At 38.0% G+C, this 22436-nt stretch overlaps 5 protein-coding genes across 6 annotated transcripts; 2 read left to right on the top strand and 3 right to left on the bottom strand.

Moving 5' to 3' along the window:
* Positions 1-3647: 3647 nt before the first annotated feature.
* On the top strand, positions 3648-7425 carry LOC137710510 (serine/threonine-protein kinase 52-like). The gene is made up of 6 exons (XM_068449552.1): positions 3648-4167; positions 5049-5170; positions 5866-6062; positions 6200-6374; positions 6656-6790; positions 6885-7425. The coding sequence occupies exons 1-6, from the start codon at positions 3813-3815 to the stop codon at positions 7089-7091; spliced, it is 1191 nt and encodes a 396-aa protein (XP_068305653.1). The 5' UTR covers positions 3648-3812; the 3' UTR covers positions 7092-7425.
* A 2170-nt stretch (positions 7426-9595) lies between these two features.
* On the bottom strand, positions 9596-11273 carry LOC137709842 (bidirectional sugar transporter SWEET5-like). The gene is made up of 5 exons (XM_068448823.1): positions 11162-11273; positions 10841-11057; positions 10404-10565; positions 10011-10130; positions 9596-9854 (listed from the first exon to the last, which is right to left on the bottom strand). The coding sequence occupies exons 1-5, from the start codon at positions 11176-11178 to the stop codon at positions 9723-9725; spliced, it is 648 nt and encodes a 215-aa protein (XP_068304924.1). The 5' UTR covers positions 11179-11273; the 3' UTR covers positions 9596-9722.
* A 5205-nt stretch (positions 11274-16478) lies between these two features.
* Positions 16479-16916, top strand: LOC137710183 (E3 ubiquitin-protein ligase ATL4-like). Its single transcript, XM_068449131.1, has one exon. The coding sequence runs from the start codon at positions 16479-16481 to the stop codon at positions 16914-16916; it is 438 nt and encodes a 145-aa protein (XP_068305232.1).
* Positions 16917-17756: 840 nt separating this feature from the next.
* Positions 17757-19121, bottom strand: LOC137710828 (protein DELETION OF SUV3 SUPPRESSOR 1(I)-like). Of its 2 annotated transcripts, none has more exons than XM_068449964.1 (3): positions 18965-19121; positions 18765-18862; positions 17757-18162 (listed from the first exon to the last, which is right to left on the bottom strand). In XM_068449964.1, exons 2-3 carry the CDS (start codon positions 18853-18855, stop codon positions 18026-18028), a joined length of 228 nt encoding a protein of 75 aa, XP_068306065.1. In that variant the 5' UTR covers positions 18856-18862; positions 18965-19121; the 3' UTR covers positions 17757-18025. The 2 variants fall into 2 exon arrangements, with proteins under 2 accessions (XP_068306065.1, XP_068306066.1); XM_068449965.1 differs by having other exon boundaries at positions 18765-18875.
* Positions 19122-19596: 475 nt separating this feature from the next.
* Positions 19597-22033, bottom strand: LOC137711476 (U-box domain-containing protein 19-like). Its single transcript, XM_068450723.1, has one exon. The coding sequence runs from the start codon at positions 21919-21921 to the stop codon at positions 19858-19860; it is 2064 nt and encodes a 687-aa protein (XP_068306824.1). The 5' UTR covers positions 21922-22033; the 3' UTR covers positions 19597-19857.
* Positions 22034-22436: the final 403 nt, after the last annotated feature.

Here is a 22436-nt window from a genome sequence, read left to right on the forward strand (position 1 = left end):
AAGTTAAAGTTTCGTTCTCCAATGCCATTCAATCGTAAACATTGGGGTGTGATATCTACACACACTATTTTACTTCTCACACACCTTTTTAAATTTTGGCAGTCAGATCGGATGAATTAAAGAAGATCAACAAACATAAATTATCAAAGAGTGTGTGAGAAGTAAAATTGGATATGTGGATAGCACAGCCCTGAACATTAAAAAATAATAATCAATTCTTTGCAGCCTAATGGGCTGGGCCGAGTCAATCTACTGACATCCGATTCACTGCTCTGCAGGTATACAATGAGGCCCAGTCCCACTTTGTAGAATAGCCAGCCTGGAGCCCATTGCGGACGCTGTCAATTTAGACAAGACAAAATTCACTTTGTCCGGAATCTTTCCGTAATTACAAAAATTTAATTTCTTATTGTGATTATTTTAGGTTTCTTTTAATATATGAATTTTACCAAAAACGCCGTATCAGATTAATTTAAGAAGTATTTTTGTTTTAACAACAAAATAATAAGAAATAACAAAGCTCCTTATAAACACATAAACTAATCACTCGTTATGCGGCACTTAATTTTCACCTTGTTGAATGATGTTCTCAATTCAAACCTCATAAACCACTATTGTTAATTCAAGAACAAAACCGAGACCTCCCATGTATTGTATTTTTGTGTCATCTAATCCACTCGTGAAAGGAAAAGCCGCATACGATCCATCTTACGCAAGAACCCTTCCCATTTAGGACACGGTTCTAATCATGTTTGGTATTTAGCTTTTGGATTAGTACCAATTGGTGGTGTTGGTGGTCCAACTTCAATGAGTTCATGAACATGTAACCACTCTGAATCCAACCTCCCTACGTTTTTTGGATTATGATATTTTTGATCTTCCAAAGAGAAAGCGAAAGCGTCAAACGAACGAGAGATTTTTCAGTTTGCCGTGATATTAGGTGTCATAATACAAGTAATGGATACTTGCAAAAAAAAAAATTCAACCACTTGCATTGTGATACTTGATATATCATACTATGTTATCGGCACATTAAAAAATATCTCTAAACAAACAAGTAAACAACGCATCATTGGAAAAATCAATCTGAATAATAAAGACGAACAAGCAGGTTGGCTCGAATTCGCCAATAGAAACTTTCACCTTTAGTTTTTTTTCTGTTTCTTTTTTGGTGATGACCTGGATTGAATTGAGTAATCAAACCTCAAATGTCAAAAGCGATCATTTTAGAAAGGGAATTGTTATTAGCACTTCAAAAATCTCATTCTACATTTCAAACTTTCTATATTAGGAAAGAAAAATACATTTGTGAGGAGTGTATTTTGAGATTTTTGGAGTGCCAATAACACTTCCCTTTAGAAAATTATACACTTTATGAGTTTTCCAAAAAATAAAACTTTATGTTAATTAATCACATCACAGTTTCATAAGTTCACGAAATTTAAATTATGAAATATTAATATTTTAGTTATTTTTAGCCGCCTTTTGAATTATAGTCCAAACTTTCTAGCATTTTCAAGAAGAAAGAAAAGAAAATCCAATTTAGTCAACGATGATTAGCTCAATTGATAGGGTCTCTTAATTTGTGTGTCGTTCTATTAAAGTTTGAATTCACTGACAGCAATTCTAGTTGGTGCGCGAACTGTAAATTTCTATACAAATCTATACTGATGACAACTGACAGTTAACTGCCACATGTAAACCCTTTTAACATTGTAAGTATGTCCTGATGATGATGTGTGAGTAACAAATCTCCCCCTAACTTTTTATTTATAAAGAAAATCCAATTTGGTTGCCCGGGAAGAAAAGGGAGAATAAAAGGGTTCAAGTGATACTTAATAAAATATTAAGAAGTGCGGTAAGATATTAAAATTACATGCTTTGGTATTTTTTTAAAGATTTATGGGATTATTACAAGTTGGATAAGGTTAAAAACTTCACTCAATAGTTTTGCTTCATGTTCAAATTATATATAAAGATTCAACATCCTTTTTACCTACTCTTTTCTTGTTTACTTATTAGCTAATCTAGTTCTGAAAAAATAACATCTATTATTGTGGATTGCGATGTAACATATGTCATTTTAAGTGGTGACATCAAACAATCTTCTAATAACATTACTAATTCATAACATGACAAAATTGGTCAGATAACTCAAATTTGAAATCCTTACTCAAAAGATTAGAGTAATTTTTTTTAATACAAGCAATATCAAAAAAGGAAACTCAAGCCTAAACTTGAATCACAAACTCTCTGTATGTCACATCCCGCCCTGGGGCGGATCACTTTTCGGGCTCGTTCCACCACCGTAGCACGATATTGTCCGCTTTGGGCTTACCATTCCCTCACGGTTTTGTCTTTGGGAACTCACGAGCAACTTCCCAGTGGGTCACCCATTATGGGATTGCTCTAGCCCCCTTCTCGCTTAACTTCGGAGTTCCTACGAAACCCAAAGCTAGTGAGCTCCCAAAAGGCCTCGTGCTAGGTAGAGATGAGAATATACATATAAGGATCACTCCCCTGGGCGATGTGGGATGTCACAATCCACCCCCCTTAGGGGCCTGACGTCCTCGTCGGCACACCACGGTCAGGGTTAGGCTCTGATACTAATTTGTCACATCCCGGCCCGGGGCGGATCACTTCCTGGGCTCGCTCCACCACCGTAGCACGATATTGTCCACTTTGGGCTTACCATTCCCTCACGGTTTTGTCTTTGGGAACTCACGAGCAACTTCCCAGTGGGTCACCCATCATGGGATTGCTCTAGCCCCCTTCTCGCTTAACTTCGGAGTTCCTACGGAACCCGAAGCCAGTGAGCTCCCAAAAGGCCTCGTGCTAGGTAGAGATGAGAATATACATATAAGGATCACTCCCCTGGACGATGTGAAATGTCACACTGTAAATATAGTAACCAAGAATTTTTTTTTTTTTGAATAAATGATATTATACACATTAAATGAGTGGATGAGTGAGCTATGTCTCACAATGTTATAATGATAATATAATTCAAATTTATTTTTTTTATGAGAATCAAACTTAAGATTGTTGTACTAAAGGGCAAGAATTTTATTAACTTATCAACAAAAATAAAAATAAGGGCAAGAAAAATACACTTGTGAGGAGTGTATGATGAGATTTTTAAAGTGCCAAGTACACTCCTCACAAGTGTATTTTTCTTTCCAAATATAAAAAGTTTAGAGTGTAGAATGAGATTTTTAAAATGCCAATAACAATTCTCAAAAATAAATGTGTAAATAAAAGGATAGGTGTTGGGAGAGAGAGAGAGAGAGAGAGAGAGAGAGAGAGAGAGAGAGAGAGAGAGAGGAAGGAGGGGAGGTTGGGGCCTGGGAAAAATTTTTAGGAGTGCCGGGTACACCAAAAATTTTTGGTGTACCCTCACTCATAAAAATTTGATTTTATTTTTTTATTGAAAAATAAATGAGGTAAGGTCCACCATTATGAGTGAGGGTACACCAAAAATTTTTGGTGTACCCGGCACTCTGAAAAATTCCTCGGGGCCTGGGGGGAGGAGACCAGGGTGGGTCAGTAGACTCAGAAGCACACGTTGATTGTAGGCAACACCATGTGCTCACATGTCACATGCCACTCTTCTTATTCATTCATTTCATTTGTTACCCCTCCCCTCCCCTTTGCTCTCCTCCTCTCTCTCTCTCTCTCTCTCTCTCTCTCATGGTCATAGTCAATACTCATCATTTCCTCCAAGTCAAAACACAAAACAAAACGGAACCGAACTCGTTCAATTTCTGAGCTTCTGAGGGTGAAAAACCCAGAAGCTGAAGCAAGAAAAAAAAATGAAGGAAAGCTCAGATGGGTTTGTGAGGGCAGATCAGATTGATCTGAAGAGCTTGGATGAGCAGCTGGAGAGGCATCTCAACAGGGTCTTGACTTTGGAGAAGAGCAAGATCATGAGAGATCCTGAAACCAATTCCAACAACATCCACCTCACCACCACCTCCAACTCCAATTCAACCGCCGCCACAACCACCACCACCACCACCTCCACTTCCTCCATGACCCTCTCCATCCCCAGGCGCCACCGCCAGGAGTGGGAGATCGACCCCTCCAAGCTCCTCATCAAGTCCGTCATTGCCCGTGGCACCTTCGGCACCGTCCACCGTGGCATCTACGACGGTCAAGATGTCGCCGGTAATCCCCTCCTGTCATTTTAGCTCTTCTTTCATTTGGGGTCCTTTAGAAGTTGTCAAGTTCCTCACTTTTGTGATTTTCTCCCCAAAAATTCAATCTTTTTCTTTCAATTTTCGATACCCCTTTCTTACAATGTTATCTTTTTGTTGTATTTTGTTTCTGCAGTGTATTATGGATGTTTTTAGCAAAACCCATTTGGTTTTTTACTTTACTTTAATTGAATTTTGGGAGATAATTGAAGATCTTAGTTAATTTCCACTTCGGGTTTTCTACTGTAAAATGTAGTTTAAACACAAAAGTAAGGTTGATTATGGTGTTGTCTTGCAATTATTCACTTTGTTTAGTCAGTTTAAATGTTGGATTAGTTGAACTTTGTGGTTGATCTTGCAAGTCACTACAAGTTTCTTACTTTGTAGTTTATATACATTTAGGTATTATATATATATGTGTGTGTGGCAAAATTCCGAATGCACATATTCAATGGACTGCAATGAAGGTTGCCAATTGTCCACTGTAATTGTACTTTTATGGTGTCCGTGACTCTTACACGGGTTTGTGTTGAATTTTCTGTTGAGAGCAACAACTTGGATAATGTTGCTGTATTCCTGACTTTCATGTGAGTTCCCCACCTGTTAGTTGAAACTTATTCAACAACCAAATAGGAAAAATGTTCATCCATACGTATTTATGTTAGCGAAACTCCTTATTTGTCAACACATTGTTGTAGTTGCTGTCGTCATCATCTTCTAATCCAACCAAATTATGACCTTTTCGGTTCTTTGTATTCTTCTCTTCCTTTTTTCGTTTTGTTGGTTCGTGATGATACACAATCGGGTTGCAAATTTTACCCTTATAATGACGGCTCCATTTTTTAATGCCAGTTAAATTGCTTGACTGGGGTGAAGAGGGTCACAGGACAGACTCCGAGATTGCTTCTCTAAGGGCAGCGTTTACTCAAGAAGTTGCTGTCTGGCATAAACTAGATCATCCTAATGTTACTAAGGTAACTTTCCACCTCTCTTTTTTAAGAATTTTCGGAATTGTTATTTGGATTTGATCAATTCTTCTAACTTTTATGAATATCAAAACCCGAATGTCTTTGTTTTAAGAAAGCCTCTAGCATATGCAACATTAAGGACATTCGCTATGTCACTTCACTAGGGTTGGTTTTTCTGCGGTTATCCACAGGGTGTCCACGGACCACGCAAAGGTTTCTAACTTCCTAGTTATACAATTGTTCTCTAGTCAGCGTACCATTATCCTCCTTGATTTATCACAGCCTAAGGTTGCAACCGTACCTGAGACAGTTGCCTTCCTTTTCTTTGGTATCCTTCAGTTGCATCTCTCACCACCTGAGTGAGGTAGAAGCATTAGTTTTTGTATCATGAATTTTCAGAATTTACTTAGCCATATCAGGTAGCAAATAAGTGAAGCGATGATTTTTTAAATATCTGCACAGTAGTGAATACATGCTACATTTTCTTTTGTCCGGATGTCATACATACAACAATTTTCTATGCTATTTAACAGGCTATAAGAAGTTCAAAACCTTAATGCTGCTTCAGAACATTAAATGCGCGCATAAAATGTTTGTGATTATCTTTTGATTTCCAGAAATATGATACACATTGCAATTGCTTTCTAGTAGTTTGTATTATAGATTGAATCTCGCTAAACTTCTGATCTGTTGATGTCCAGTTTATTGGGGCGACAATGGGTTCATCAGATCTACAAATACAGACCGAAAATGGTCAAATTGGCATGCCAACTAATATCTGTTGTGTCGTTGTGGAATATCTTCCTGGGGGTGCTCTAAAATCGTACCTCATAAAGAATAGGAGACGGAAGTTAGCTTTTAAAGTCGTTGTCCAGCTGGCACTAGATCTTGCTAGAGGGTATCCCTTTTCAGTTCTTATGCTACTATTAATTTCCCTTTTTCTTAGAGCATTGGAATTTAGTAGATAAAGAGTGAGCTTCAGACTGCGTTATTGTCAAGCCAAGCACTTAGACTTACTTTTGCTGTACTTTATAGGTTGAGCTACCTACACTCACAGAAGATTGTCCACAGAGATGTAAAGACAGAAAACATGCTTCTGGACAAGACTCGTGCGGTCAAGATTGCTGATTTTGGTGTTGCTCGTGTTGAAGCTTCAAATCCCAATGACATGACTGGGGAGACTGGCACACTAGGTTACATGGCTCCTGAGGTATTTGGTCTACTTTAGTAGCTAAAATTTTTCTGGCTACGACTTCACCACCTTACCAGCTACGTTTCTTGAATCTTAGGGAGTCGGTAATCACGTGTGTATGCACATGTAGTTTTAATACGATTCTCTCATTGCATGAAAAAGAAACTTTGGCATTTCCAAACCCTGTTTCGCTTGACATAACGGGGGCAGTTTTGCTAATATTTATGTGAGATAGGAAGCATACAATAAAAGAATTGTTTACTGGATGCTTAATGACTTGCCAAATGGATGGGTGACAGGTCCTAAATGGCAACCCGTATAACAGGAAATGTGATGTGTACAGTTTCGGCATCTGTTTATGGGAAATATATTGCTGTGATATGCCATATCCCGACCTTAGTTTCTCGGAAGTGACTTCAGCTGTGGTTCGCCAGGTTAACCATTCTCCTCTCTCAACCATACACCCAAGTTGTCATTTTTGTGTCACTTGAAATTAATCCTTTTATTTACGCCTCTCTGCAATTACAGAATTTGAGACCGGAGATACCAAGATGTTGTCCAAGTGCGCTTGCAAACGTAATGAAGCGATGCTGGGATGCGAACCCAGACAAGCGGCCGGAGATGGATGAGGTAGTCACAATGTTGGAGGCGATCGACACATCAAAAGGCGGAGGTATGATCCCTCAAGATCAGTCTCAGGGCTGTCTTTGCTTTCGAAAGAAAAGAGGACCGTGAAGATTTATTCATTGAAAGACCAGTTGGGATATGATTGTTTTTAAGATCAAAAGAGTCCAATTTGTACTTAAGATAGCAAACAGAAGAAAAGATATCTGGAAAATCAAAAGGAGATGAACAGAAAGGTGGTGGTGGGTAATGGCTTCTGGGTATACGTTGACGAGCAATGCTATTTCTCTTATTATCTTGGAGGATGTAAAGCTTTTATTTAATATTGTTCCCATTTTTTTTCCTTTTCCTTAAACGAATGTGTATTAATTTGACTGGCACTACCAGCTCCTTGTAAGATCCATTATATACTAGTTATATTGTCATGAATTTATGATTAAATTAACCATGTTTCTGTATCTATTTAATTTGACTGACATTGTGTACGATAGACATTCTTCAAGACCCTCGCAAAGCCGGGAGTTTTGTTGACTTGAGGTCGCCCTTAGTTTCTGGTGTGTGCTCCTTTGATGAATTATTTTGGTAATTGACTGCAGGAAAGTGTTCGTCCCAAAAAAAACAGAGAAAAAAAAAATCAGCACAGTGAATTGAGAAATAGATCTTTTTGTATAACCAGCATTGCAAATTACCATTTACAATTCAAAATTTGAGAACAAATAATGGAATAAATGAATAAAAAGCTCAAGAATTAGTTGGTCCTACAAAAAGATAAAGAATATTGAACCAAGAAGCTCTCTAATCTCTATCATTTCTTCTAAATATCAGAGTTGAACTTGTTTTATTAGTTTTTCTTCCCCTTCCCAATTGGTGGTCTGGTGGTAGGTTGCATATAGAATGATCTGCACCAGGCCAGACAATGATCCCAAACTCATATTTTTCAAGCCAAGCCCACCGGGATAATTCGGAAGGCAAACTTAGCTTCATTTAAGCAAGTTGACTTTATTTTTGGATTGAGTGGAGCCCCAGACGAAGTTCTTATTCAACCTGTCAAGTTGATAACAAATGGTAGATGGTAATTTCACCATCTGCATAGTATATATTGGGATAGCGAAGGTGACAGACTGAACAAGAATGGCCCGACTAGCAAGAGATACTGAATTCACCTTCCAAGTAGAAAGTTGAGTTTGAGCCTTCTCTACCAGGCCTCTGTAGGTGTTTTTGTGATGCAAAAATGAATGAGCGGAACTCCCAAATACTTCCCCAATTCATCAGTTAGAGGGGAACCACAAACGCGACTAAGAACAAAAGCCATTCCACGATTAATATTAGCAGGACAATAAATTCTAGATTTTTCATAACTTATTTGCTGCCCAGAAGCCAAGCAAAATTTATCAAGGACAATGCTTGATTAGAATTGGAGCGGAGGTAAAAAATATTAAGAGTGGTCTTATTTCAAAGCACATTCTAAATTTTCTTATAAAAATAAAAGAAAAAATGTTATTTTTACTATCTTTTTGTACCATCATTTGTATGAACTCACAAGTGTTGGTGGGTCTACCTCAAGTGCGTTTAGTGGCCAACAATAAAAAATCCTCAAAACATTCGCATAATTTTTTGTGAATATAGTAACTTCTGATAACAACGGTATGGTTGAGACTTGAGATTGTTTCTAAGATGAATGGTGGAGATTAGTTAGTTAATTATCAAGTTTGTTACTCTAACAGCATTGCTTTAGGGTGTAACAGTGTAGTGGCCAACATAAAAAAAATCCTCAAAACATTCACATAATTTTTTGCGAATACAGTAACTTCTGATAATTAACAGCTGTATGGTTGAGATTGTTTCTAAGATGAATGGTGGAGATTAGTTGGTTAATTATCAAGTTAGTTACTTTAACAGCATTGCTTTGGAATTAATCAACTACTCTTTGTACAAAATAGGGTATGAGAGATGAGTGTAATTCTAAGAAGAATATTCAGTTGTGATAATACAGGCTATATATACAGCTCTCTCTCTCTCTCTCTCTCTCTCTCTCTCTCTCTCTCTTCAGTTTTTTCTTTTCTCAGTTCAATACATTCAACATGGTTTATGGAGAAGCATCTCTAGAAAGTATTCCCAAACAAGCCAAAAATAGATGAGGCAGTCTTCATGTTACAGGCCTTTGACGCATCAAAAGGTCGGAGCTATGACATCTCAAGATTACCACAAAAAAAAAAGAACATTTAAATGACTCATTGAAAGACATTATTTGAAACAACTGTTTTGAAACATTTTTAGTTATAACATTGCCAAACGGATCCTAACAATTTCAAGTTTGCGAAGTACAACCGTTATATATAATTATGGAGCTCAAAAGCTTGTGTTTTAGTTTTTCTGAAGAACAAAAATTGGATAAAACTTATTTCAAAAAGGAAGCATCAACTGAGCTAATTTGAGGGTTCAAATTAATAGAACCGCTAATATGCAAATGACATTGATTACCTCAACTGATACAGTTAATTACAGCAGTAATATTCTGATACAGTTAATTACAGCAGTAAATATCTATCTCATGACTAACTTACAACATACAATTCAGGCAAAGACCTACAAAAATTGAGGAAATGGCTCAAGAACTAAACTAGTTGGCCATAAAAAATAAAACAAAATACAAATATTGATGCATGTCAACTAGTTTCTCTCTAAACAACTGACCTATTTAATGGGACAAAACTTTGTTGTTGTTTGTCAATTAATTTCTTTCTAAACATTAAACACTTGGACCTCCGGCCGCGGCCTGTCATTATCGTCGTCTTCCCATTGAGTGGTTCTGTAGAAGGTGGCGTACAAAATGAGCTGGACTGCGCCGGAAATCGTTCCCAAACCGTTTGGAATCTACCAAAGTTATTCAAACAAATATGTTAGAAACTTAAATATAAGTTTTTGATTATTTTTTTATATATTTGTATAGGAGAAGTTCTTTGATTTATTACTTGGCGCTCATATCGTCAATTAATATGCGTTGAAACTTAATTTGGTTTATAAAATTACCAGAATATTGGCATCGAATTTAAGGAGTGAGTAGACCAGCCAAACAACTCCATTGAAGAAGTTAGCAAGTGACAGGTAAAATGGCATATACTTCACGCTCTTTGTCTTGATCACCATACGCTGCCAGTCAGCAGAAGAAAAATACACAAATATATGTAATTTATTTACTCATAGATCAACGAAATAGAGAGAAACTTGGGTAGGGCAACAATAGTCGCGCACTCTCACAAAGTAACGGGTCTCATTGTATTAGGCTATGGTCCGGTCTTATGTAATGCAATTATCAACGAACACCATCACAACCTTTCTGCTCTACTTAAGTTTTTCTGTAATGACGAGATTCAATATTAATTGAGGGTGCTTAGTAATTAATAGAAAAGTATATATACATACCATGACTGTCAAGGGTGATAAATACATAAGGATGTTGAAGATAATGCAGATGATTCCAACTACCAAAGACCGGTGTCTAGTTGTATGGAAAATGTACATGGTAACCAAAACCACAATAACAAAGAAGATAACTTCAACCACAAGTGCTTTAAAGATCTTTAGCTGAAATCCAAGAAAAGGAAAGAAAAAAAATTAGGTTATAAGTTTTACCGCAATAACAAAGAAGATAACTTGAATAACAAAGAAGTATTAATACTCAATTAATTAATTTAACAACATAACGTTTTGGTACACAAAACTAACTCATTGTTAGTATGCTTTTAAATAGAGGTGAATCGTATCATTGTACGTAAAAGCTACCTATATTCGGAAGCATATCAACAAGTGCGTCAATTTTTTATTGTACGTAAAAGCTATACATTGCAATACATACTTACACGTTGTGAGCCTAGAGAAAAGATGAGGAAGAGGAGAATGTAGACTAGTTCGATGACAACTCCAGCGCCATTGATTGATACCACAAGAATGCTGTCAGGATGGACAAAGGGCATGCCGTAGAAGACCCATAAGGCACAATTCAGCAATGTTACTACGTAGGGATCCGGCTTGAAATCTGATACTGTTTTTTGCTTTACTATTCTATAAAATGTTGGTCTGCGATGTTTAATTCATTAATCAACACAGTTATATATTAATTAGTTTTGTTATTTCAAAGAATTGAGAGAGAGAGAGAGAGAGAGAGAGAGAGAGAGAATTACATTGGGGAGAGAAACATGATCAAAGAGATGATATTTCCTAGATACAAGGGATAAATGGAACAAGAAAACCATTAGAGATGTAGGATTTACTTGAAAAAAATGTAAAAGAAAACAAGATAACACATTCAGACAAAAATCAACCTGATTATTATCTTTAGATGGGCACGTAATATAAACAGTGTTATAAAAATGTAGAGAACATTTCCGATGTATTTCTTTCAAATAATACATACAATATATGCATGCATCTTTGATTCTTTGTCAGGTCGTCCCATGCAATGAACTCGATACGTCACGATTGATAACGCAAAAATGAAAAAATGAAAATCGTACAAGTAAGAGGTAAAACACAACGTTGATCATAATTTCACTGACCGATAATGCCAATAACCGTTCTGACTAAACCTGTGTCCACCATTTATATGTTTAAAGAGTGCTACCTTTAATTACTAAACATCTTAATGAATCCAAATCTTGATTATTTAAAGGGTCAACCTGGCTATCCTATATGAATGGATGCATGAAGTTTTGGTCCACTAAAACTGGAGGGTCTCTAAATCTCTTGACTAAATTTTTCGTCGTTAGTTTTCTAATCAACAGCAATTAATATTTTCTTTTGTTAATTAATTAACGGTTCTGGATAATTCACCGTTGAATTAGGAGTGGTATGAGTGGCGATTCATCTTCTCACTGTATATCCGTTTTCCATATAGTGTATAGTGGCCATGGATTAAGGTTCCACAAAAAAGGGAAAACACAAAACCCCAAATAGGTAGAGTATATGTTTAGAATAAATATCACATTGATGAGAGGAGACATTTTGCATGGGCTTGTAAGAGGTTGGGCTAGGGCTTGTAAGAGATTGGGCTACTCCTCATATTGCCAATTGGTTTTATAGTGGAATCTCAACTTTTTTCATGGTATCAGAGCATGTTGTCCCACGTGTGAAGTCAAACGGTCACACGCACTCCACTTCACCTCGTTGTGTTGTCCACGTGTTAGGTTTGAAAATTCGCGTTGAGAATGAATCTCACATTGATGAGAGAAGAGACATTGCACATGCTTATAAGAGGTTAGGGTACTCCCCATATTGCCAATTGGTTTTATGGTGGAACATCAACTTTTTTCTTGGTATCAGAGTAGGTTGTCTCACGTGTGAAGTCAAATGGTCACACGCGCTCCAAATCTCTTCTACTTTTCTCCCCTCCTCCCTCACTTTCCTCTATGGCTTTCTCTCTCTACAAAAATGCTCCTCTATTTTTCTCCCCTCCTCTCTCACTTTTCTCTTTGGCTTTCTCTCTCTACAAAAAAGGCTTCATGGTAATAGGAATCTCTTCCTTCCAAATCTCTTCTACTTTTCTCCCATCCTTTTTCACTTTCATTTTTGGCTTTCTCTCTCTACCAAAAGTCAATACAAGATATTGACGTGATTTAATCGTGAACGTTCAAATAAATTGTAAGAGAAGGGAATGAGAATTTGGAGGAGAAATAATACTACTCTAACTTCATGTCGGTTTTTCATTTTCAATATCAACGTGCATAAATTTTTTCTGTTCTCGGAATCCAAATTTGGACCATACTTTTAACATTTAGATAGAACATAGTTACCACGTCTACTTAACATTTAGATAGAACATAGTTACCACGTCTACGCTAAATGTTAATTAGTTGGTATACATGCACAATATGTTACGAGTCTATCTGGCTTCTATTCTTTCCCCTTAATCAAGGATACAGAATGTTAACTAATTAGTTGGTATGTTAATTAATCCTACCTACTTTTTTCAAAAGTAAAAACTATAACAAGCTCTTGTCTGTAAAATTTGAACCTAGAACATTTTTCCATAAAATAGAGGCTAAATGTCGTTAATCAAATGTCCATCGGCCCTAACAGAACCTTATATACTTGGTGCTTGGACTACAATTTGACAATTCACATGAATTCTATAAGACCCATTTGTCATGTTATCAGACAGTTTAAGATTGATTTATGGCCTTAAAGTCTTGTGGATAACTACGGGCATAATAGTCATTGTGTGGTGAAAAATCTTGTTAATGTGAGAGCTTTGCATTGCATTGTAGCCACAATCTGAAGATATTTTGATGAAGACCTAGGGCATCATGGAGCACTATACAAGGAAGAGTATGGGCAAGGGAGAAAGCCCCAACAACTTCAATAAAAATCAAGATTATTCAATCTCTCTCACAAAAGCCTCCTATGAGCAAATCTCTCGAAGTCCCTCAAAGAGAAACCTCTAAAAGAAAGCAAGCTTTCATCAAAGCATTTCAAAGAGAAGAAGTACCACTCCTTCTCCAAGTCTCTGTCGAATCAAGTAGTTTCCGTGAAGACGTACCATATCTTCTCTAAGCTCTCTCTCTCAAAATTCAAGGCAAGCCTTCTTTGGCAAAGCTCTTGATTTAATTTGCTTTCGATCTTGTTATGTAGCTTCTCATTTTCAAGTTCCTCTCTTTATAACTATGTCTTTCAATACAATTTCTCTCTTTGAATCATTTTGTGACTTAGTTTCCTACAATACAAGAAAAATTGAAGTCCTTAGCATTCAAGGCAAAAAGAACTCAAAGTTGAGCCTCCCCACTCAATTACACAATGTTTTGATTAGGAGTCAATTAGATGCAATTTTCTAGTACCTGAAATCCGTCTACTATCGGCTTCTAATAGTGGCACACCCACATTCTCGCGATCTACACTGTATTTATTTTCCGGGCTCGAACTCTTGGTTTTTTAAGCTTTACATTTTAATCAACCTTCTGGTTTTGGAAACAAACATAGTAGTGTGATATACAATTTTTCTATTGATCCTTGTCAAACTTTTCATTTTTGCATGTAATTATCAACCCACTGTCACGCATGTGCTGTACCCGGATGATTTAAAGTTTTGATACATCCTGCGTGATTAAATATGACTACTTGAGAAACATTATTAATAAACTAGATTAAAAGTTAAAAGTAAGATGTTTATTTTTTATTTTTTGAACAAAAGTAAGATGTTTATCTAATTCCCCAACTACCACAATTTAATTATTGTTTCCCGGACTAAGTTGGGCTAAAAAGCTTGCATTACTCAACCTCCTCGATTGATTTTGTTTTTTTTTTTTTGGTATATGTCGGTGTCATGACAAAATCAATTGATGTATAGGATAGATTCTGGTGGTTGAAATCATAATTTAATTATGGGTAATAACATGGTCAGCTGGAACGTAGTTCTACAGAATATGAGGAATGCTAACTGCTAAGTAGACTAATGTTTATATTAAATTTGCAAATTAAAAGATATGTCATCAATAAAAAAAATAGTCTTCCTAGTATTATTCTGAAAATATATAAAGAAAATTAATAAAAAATGCTTGAAAACTTTGAGTTTTAATGATAAGGACAAAATAAAGGGTAAAGTGAATAGTACCAGGATTGATTTTTTAGTGTAAAAATGTGATTTTTCGTTAAATTGAACAGTATCACATGTGATTAAAAAGAAAATCGATTTTAATTCTTATGGGAACTAACTATGCACAATCCTTTTCGCTTTTTCCGCCACCAATTGGAAACCTAAACCTGTTTGGCCTTAGTATTTTGATGAGCCAAATCACAAAATAATGTACCCTAGCTACTAATTAGACTAAGAGTTTAGGGTGTGATGTGATCTGACCATGAGGTGATAATGAATTTTTCACCCTCTTGACTTATCTTTCATACAATTAGTATTTTAATGCCTTACTTAATCGCAAGCTCACAATACAAAATTTAGAAATAATAAGCAATTTGTTTAGCAAACTCATGTCTTGTACAAGTTTGATTACACAAACATCGTTTTAAGAAAATCCAATTCGTTGATGAGCAAAATCTAATTTCTTTAGCGTTTGTTTAAATCAACCGGATCAATGATAAGTTGTCATCAAGAAATATAAGGAGTCATTTCTTTATACTTGCAAGTCACAATAGATATAAATGCAAAATTAAGTCTCCAAAACCATTATGATAAAAGTTTATGGACATATTTCAAACTATAATTAGGATTTAGCATTCTTGTCCCGACTTAAATATAAAGTACTGAGGGGTGGGCATACGGATCTTCAGAATTGTGAATTCGGACCGTATAACCAAATCCAATGTAAAACCATCTGTTTCTTACTTTTGATTTTCAAAATGGTCAGAGTTGAACCCAATTTGTTTAAAACCGATTCCAAAATTGAGTTCATATTTCTTATATGCGGGTTACCCAGCTCGGACCATTTGAGGGTTGTCTTAGCACTTGTCATTTTAATAGCAACAATAAAATTTCTTCCTATCAAACATTTGTTGGTATTGACTTTGTTAGACATAATTCTCTCACAACATAAACACACATAGATTGTTTTGTATTGTTGTTTTGTTATACGACATATGATTGAAAACAGATTCGCCAACCCGTAAAAACCGAACCGTATCAAGCAGATCCAAATAAGCCGGTTCCATTAATAAACGTACCTAATTTCACCTTGCAAGTTTCCCAGACAAGGCCAAACCTCCGGGCCCTCACACTTTTATGTTGTTTCCACTTTCTCTGCCCCTCTCTCTCAATCGGAGAGCTTAACCAAATTTTCATTATTTTTAAACCGTAGATTACTTCTTATTTTGGACTAATCCGCTCGATTAGTCTAAACTCTGATTAAAACATTTCTGCCTCAATTCTCAAGAGTCAAATGTGTCATTTTCTGTTCCTTTATAAAAAAAAGAAAAAAAAAATATTATGATTATTGATAAGGCCTTGAATCTGTATCCTCTCTCTATCTGTAACTTACTAGCACAAAGGGACAGAAGCAGCCCACTCGTAACTACAAAACTGCCACATAATTCAACCAAAACTCAAACCCCAAGACATATGCTAAGCTTCTGTTCTTTCCTTCTGTTTCAGTTTCTTCAAGCCACCTGAACCAGTCTGTTCAAAACTGCGTTTTTTCCAGATAAGATCGGTGGTTTTGATGCATGAGGTGGCCTTCAAAAGCTTCTGGGCTCGTGTAGGATTGCTTCTCTAGAAAGCACTTCTGCTAGAAGTGCGTTGGAATTTTTTTATTAGAAATCCGAATGCGTGCTTTCTAGAAAATCACTTGGAACGTCGCCTGAAGAAGCATTTGGTAATTGGTGGGAGCTGAGTTTCTCTGTCAAAAGCAGTCAGATGCGCTTTTAGCCATTCCAGGAGCTTACAGCTGATTGGGTTTTGTGTTGTATAGGTTTTGAGGTAAAAACATTCTTCTGGGATTTTGGTCTTCTAACAAAAGATCAAATCTTTCTGGGTTTTGTACAATTTCTAGGGTTATGGGAATGGAGATTTTAATCTCTGTGATCTTACTGTTCGTGGGGATTGTTGTTTTAGTGGTAATTCATGTTTGTATTGTTGGGAGAGCATTCAACAGAGCCAATAATCAAGGTGTTAATCTGGTTCAAAGAAGCAGCATTTTTGGGATCAAAAGGATGTCCAACGAGGAACTCAACATGCTGCCTTGCTTCGACTACAAGGCAGAAGAGAAAGGGACTATTACTAGCCCTGGGGATTGTGCAGTTTGCTTGGAAAGTTTCAAGGGAGGTGAAAAATGCAGGTTGTTGCCAAATTGCAAGCACAGCTTCCATGCTCAATGCATAGATTCATGGCTGCTCAAGACTCCGGTTTGTCCGGTGTGTCGGACTTGTGCTAAAACTCCGAAGATTGATGTGAGTTTGGTAGGGGAAAGCAGCGTTTCGGGCGCAATCGAAATGTCGTAGAAGGCAAGTTGTTTTATGTTTTGTTTTCATTGTTAATAGTGATGTTTTTGTAATAAGTTTCTTGCTTGCATATCCCTTTTCCTAAAGAATTCAATGCTGGTTCTGCTTAACGTGATTATATACCAAGTGATTTATATGTGGAAGAAAAAAAGGAATTTGGTTTTCACGACAAGCTGATGGAGATTTGAAGGCACAATAGATTGCAAATCCTCGACGGTTGCCTTGCATTAGGGGGCAAAAGAACAAGTCTTGCTCCGTTATTCTTCCTAAGCCTCGAGGACTTGCATAAACGGAGACACCAAGCTGGCGTTATTTCAAATCAATAATGCGATCGCACGTTGTTAAAACATATGAGGATGCATGATGGGGTTGGACAACACCACCTTAGCTTCAATAATGCGTTCTCACGTCATTAAAACACATGAGGATGCGTGATAGGGTTGGGACAGCGCCACCTTAGCTTCTCCGTTTCATGTATTTAAAACAATCACTTTGTGCAAGCCATGAAGACCCAAAGGGATGAGTTAATTTGGAAGAAGCACGACGAACAAACCAATCAGTCAAGTACACAGCTACGAAGATATGTGATGAACGTTTCTTCCTTCTTGGTGGAATAGGCATGCCGCCGGACCTTAATGGCGGGTTTTCAGACAACATGAAGTTTCAGGTAAAAAAGAGCATTCCTATACCAACACCTTCATGATCACGCTACAGATACAAAAGCACCGTGTTTTAAACTCACAAAGACCAGGGATAAAATGACAGATCCTAACATGTTAGCTTCAAAAGTTTCGGGTATTTACACGTAAATCCCCTCTACTTTTATCTCTACGAAACATATAATGCAACACGCTCTCAAGATTTCACATTCACATAGACAAGCTTAACCTTTGTGATTCTAAGCAAAACTCAAACTTAGCTCAAACCACAAGATCTTGGGGCTTTAATACAAAAGAACATTGGAAAGGTCAACATGGTTTTACGTCTGTTAACAGGAAGATACTTGTTTTGAAACGAAATATATCAAGAAACTCTATCTCAACGAAAACTAACTAGGTAACAATGCAAAGATGCACAAACCAAATAAAACCTCAGACGTAGTCTGCAGACTAAGCTGAGCTCTTCTCAGTATTGTTCTCAAGTTCCCTCCTCAGCTGCAGGGAGAAGTCATCGTTAACATCGTCATCATCCCAGTCGTCTTCCCACTGCTGTGTCACTTCCTTGCCTTCCTCTTTGTCCTCCCATTCTGTCATTGTTCATAAACAAAACAAAACGAAGTTAGAACGAGGCATAACTCCTACCTGATCAGCATTGCAAGCATACACACACCAGTATGAACCATAAGTAAAAGCAATGCAGGTTCTCTAAACCTAAACCCGTTATGCAGAGCAGCACCGTGCTTACGCAAATGAGATTTACAAGACAATACCGAACACAACTAGAACAGCTCAATCTCCAAAGTAGTGAACTAAAATTCGACAAGCATGAGGTCTAAAACAAATTTACCCAATTCGAATTCTTCGTCAAATTAACGAATTACCGAACTACAATGGCTCAGTATCCGAAATGGTGGAACAAAAATAACCAATTTCAACATCAAAAAATGAACTTCAACAGTTCTAGCATACTTGAGGATCAAAACTAAGAGACCCAGAAACTTAAATCCACCAACTAAATGGCTAATGCAAGCTGAGACATTGCAAAAAACTCCAAATCAAAAAAAAAACACGTGCAATAACAGTCAATTTCAAAAATTTCCAATCCATTGAAACCCTCAGAATTAAATGAGAATGAATTGAAATTAAGGCTAAACAATTGACCCACGTATTGAAGTGCAAAATTAAATACCTTGGTTGATATCAAACTCCTCGAACTCGTCGTCGTCTTCGAACAGATCCATCTTCGCAACCTCCGTCACCGCCTGGGGCTCCGCCGCCATCTCAGTTCTCCAAGCGCGAATTAACACAGCAAAAGTCCGATTCAGCTTTCAAATTCCGCGAAATCAGAATAAAAAATATACAGAAAATTAAAGGACAAGTAGAACTTACAGAGAGAGAGAGATTGGAGAATCTGAAAAATTGGGAATTAGGGATTTTACGTGGGAACCTTCTGGGTTTTTACGGTGAAGTCCCAACAGTCGAAGAGCTTAAAGCCGAAGGTGAGCTATAAACGGCGACGTATTGTGGGGGAAGGTCAGTTTCAGCTGCTCCCAACCTTGTTGAAACATAAAGTTAGATTAAATCAGATTGAATTGGGCTCTCTAAGATTAAGTCTTGGGCCCATTTCTTTTTTACGCAACAATAAATTTACATTAAGGGGTAGAAGAATATATTTGTTGCGAGACATCGTAGTACTAAGTGGCAGCTATGCTCGCGATACAGTTTGTCAAGCTGGTGATCGTTTTTTACCAGCGGTACTATGTACTTCGAAGCTCTTGATACTTCCTGTTTATCCCCGGTGTGCTATCTCTTTTCTTCGCCCCTGATTATTATGTTGTCGATATTTAGTATTTGAACAATTTCACAATTGGGATTGATTTTCGTCTCATCATTTATATATTTTAAAACAAATCAAATCCTATCTACAACCACGAGAGGTTTTTTAGGATCACTGCTACACATGTCACAATACAAATTATGAGATATGTGTGTTAAAAAGTTAATAACTTAATAAATAAAATTTATCACCACTTATATAAAAACACGTGATGTACCCCGTGTTCCAGTCAAAAGGAAAATTTTCTCCTACCACCACAAGAAAAACCAAAATCAACTGTATACAATGATATACAAGCAACATGGTCACATATGGAACTTGAAAAAAAATTGAGCTGATTTCCTTGAGAATCAAAGAGTAAAAAGGCTAACTAAAAAAATCACTTTCAAATATTTACACCAATATATGAATGTATTTTAGATGCAAAATGCAAAATCGAGATGAATCACCGTTCCTGGACGCAATGTTTGCGCCGAACTGCAGAACTCATCCATCTTGATGTACTAGCATCACGAAAGTCATGGATAATTTTGATGAGGGAGCGCGATTTCTTTATCGCATAAGATGTTCCATCCGTCAAGAGCGAAAAGAGTCCAGGCATTAGTGATGATTCCGTTGCCAAAACAGCAACAACTTCCTCCCCGCCATTGATGCACAAAGACAGCAATGTTGAAACACAATACTCTTTTGCTTTTGGGGATGTCGAAGTTTGAAGAACGCGGATGATCAATTGCAAATCAATGGCGTGGAGGATTTCGTGTGATCCTACGACATTTTCAGCCAAAATTGCAAGAATTGATAATGCATCATCAACGAGCTGATCAGGGTTTTGTGACGAAGAAGATATTATGTCAACTAGCAATGGAACAATGCCCGCGTCCAGCACTTTCTGTTGATTCCTAGGAAGGAGGATCAGCCCGAAAATCGCAACCACGGAGTTCTTTTTCCCACACGTTGTTCCTTCCCTGATCAGCTCCACAAGAGCTGGGATGGCCTCAGGCATTTCTCCGATTAGTTTCCGAGACTCCCTCATCGAAGAGAGGTAAAACATCGTTGCAGCTGCGCTTTGTCTGGCTTCTAAACTCAACCCATTTTTAAGAACGGCAACAACTGATGGTAGGCCTCCCCATGACATTATCAATTTCATTCCGCTTGCGTATTTCGCGAGCTTCAACAAGGCTGCAATTGCATTCCCTTGCGTGGATGCATCAGCGGAATTCAATAGCCTCAGCAGAGGAGGGATACAGCCAGCCTGGATCAAACAAGACCTATTGAAAATGTTTGATTTGCCTAGCAATCGAATCTCATAAGCAGCCTTGTTCTTCTGTTCGCTTGTTCCGCAAGCAAGCCTTCCGCTGAGAAATCCCGAGAGAAACCTCATTGCGTGTTTAGCAACCGGGCTACCAGGTGCGATCGTTTTTTCCTTGTCGGCGCTTTTGCTTCCTGGCCTGCCGAGAGAAATGCCGTTGCATTCACAAAGGTTTTTTATCAGCCTTCGGAGAATCGAATTCGGTACCAACTCTGTGTTCGCGATCATCTCTCCTGTTTTGGGGCAGAGCATGTGTCCGTCGTCGAGCCATTTTTTAATCGAATTTCGATCGTACGTCTGACCTGTAGATACAGTCACCGGATCAAGCATTAGCTCAAGGGAAATCGGGCACCTGAAATCTTCAGGGTTTAAGCAACGAAACATCTCCGCGTCGCACCTGGAATCGATTTGATTCGCGGGGTTTTGATGATCCAATGCTTCGAAAATCACTCCCCTGCTGTAGCTCATGAACCCCACCAAGCTACTTAGAAAAGGAAAATCCATGTCCTCCCGGTCGAAACGCTTGATAGCAATTTGTTCTTCCAAGAATTTGATCTCCATGTTGCACGCGCTCCAGCTTTTAATTCGAAGGTAATCGAGGACCCGCTTTACGGCATTCAAATCGGGCTCGATTCCCTTTTCTAATTGGTTCAGAATCGCAAGCAATCGTTTCGAAGCCAATCTGTCACCAGCTTGGAGCTCCATGTTGGCCTTCCACGATTGCTTCGACACCAATTCAACCAATTCCTTAACTTCATCGCCAACATCGATCGCTTTCAACGGTAAAACATCGAGAGCCGTCGCCACAGCTCGAATCAGAAACCGAAATTGAGTCGCAAGAAACTCGCATTTCGTCAGCATCAAAACTCGACCATCTTCCCTCGTGCAATCCTCCAATAAAAATCGAATTTTTTGGAAGACGAAATGAAGCTCGGAGAAGCAGACGACAAGAGACGATTTCGGAAGAACCGAATTGCATTCACGTACCTCCTCAAAGAACATGAGAAGAACACGAACTTGCCGAATTGCTTCCCGGCTGTTCCTCCATTGCGTCACACAGCATTTCGATTGGAAACTGCAGATGGTGTGGGAGAGAGCGATCAGAGACTCGAGAAGGGTCTCCAGAGAAATAGATTCGCAAGGTCGCACCGCCGGAAACGTGAGAATCCGGCGGTCGCTGCTATCGAATTTCGGGTTCATCGATGCAATTGTATGCGAAAAAACAGAGGATCTCTGTTTTTTCTCTGTTTTGGGACATAGACTTGGAGTAGAATTCGACTCGGAAGAGAAGTGTTTCTCCGTTTTGGCTCTGTTTTTGTTCACGGAATTAGTGGGAGGAGTGGCGAGCGTTGCAACAATATAGGGAGATAAAGGGCACGTGGCGGGATATTAGGAGTCCACGTTCCCAGGTTGACTCGGAGTGCACTTCACTGGATAGGCCTACATGGACACGTGGAGAGGTGGGGTTGGGTGATGCAGCTTCATGGATATTTGTCAATGTTGATTCAGTGTACTGTTTCGTGTCTACGGACAGTTTATCGTCGGCGGGAGAGTGAAGTCTGTGGGGACCACCAAGCCGACTTGGACACGTGGAAGTGGTATTGGATGACGTGTTGCGGTGGCAGCGGGCCACACAGAGGAACACCTGTGTGTGTTTCCTGTGTTTTACGAGTCAAAGTGGGTTTTGATTAGAGAGACTAATAGACGATTAATTA

The sequence above is a fragment of the Pyrus communis genome, chromosome 12, assembly GCF_963583255.1.
Source record: "Pyrus communis chromosome 12, drPyrComm1.1, whole genome shotgun sequence".
In the NCBI taxonomy this organism is placed as follows: Eukaryota; Viridiplantae; Streptophyta; class Magnoliopsida; order Rosales; family Rosaceae; genus Pyrus; species Pyrus communis.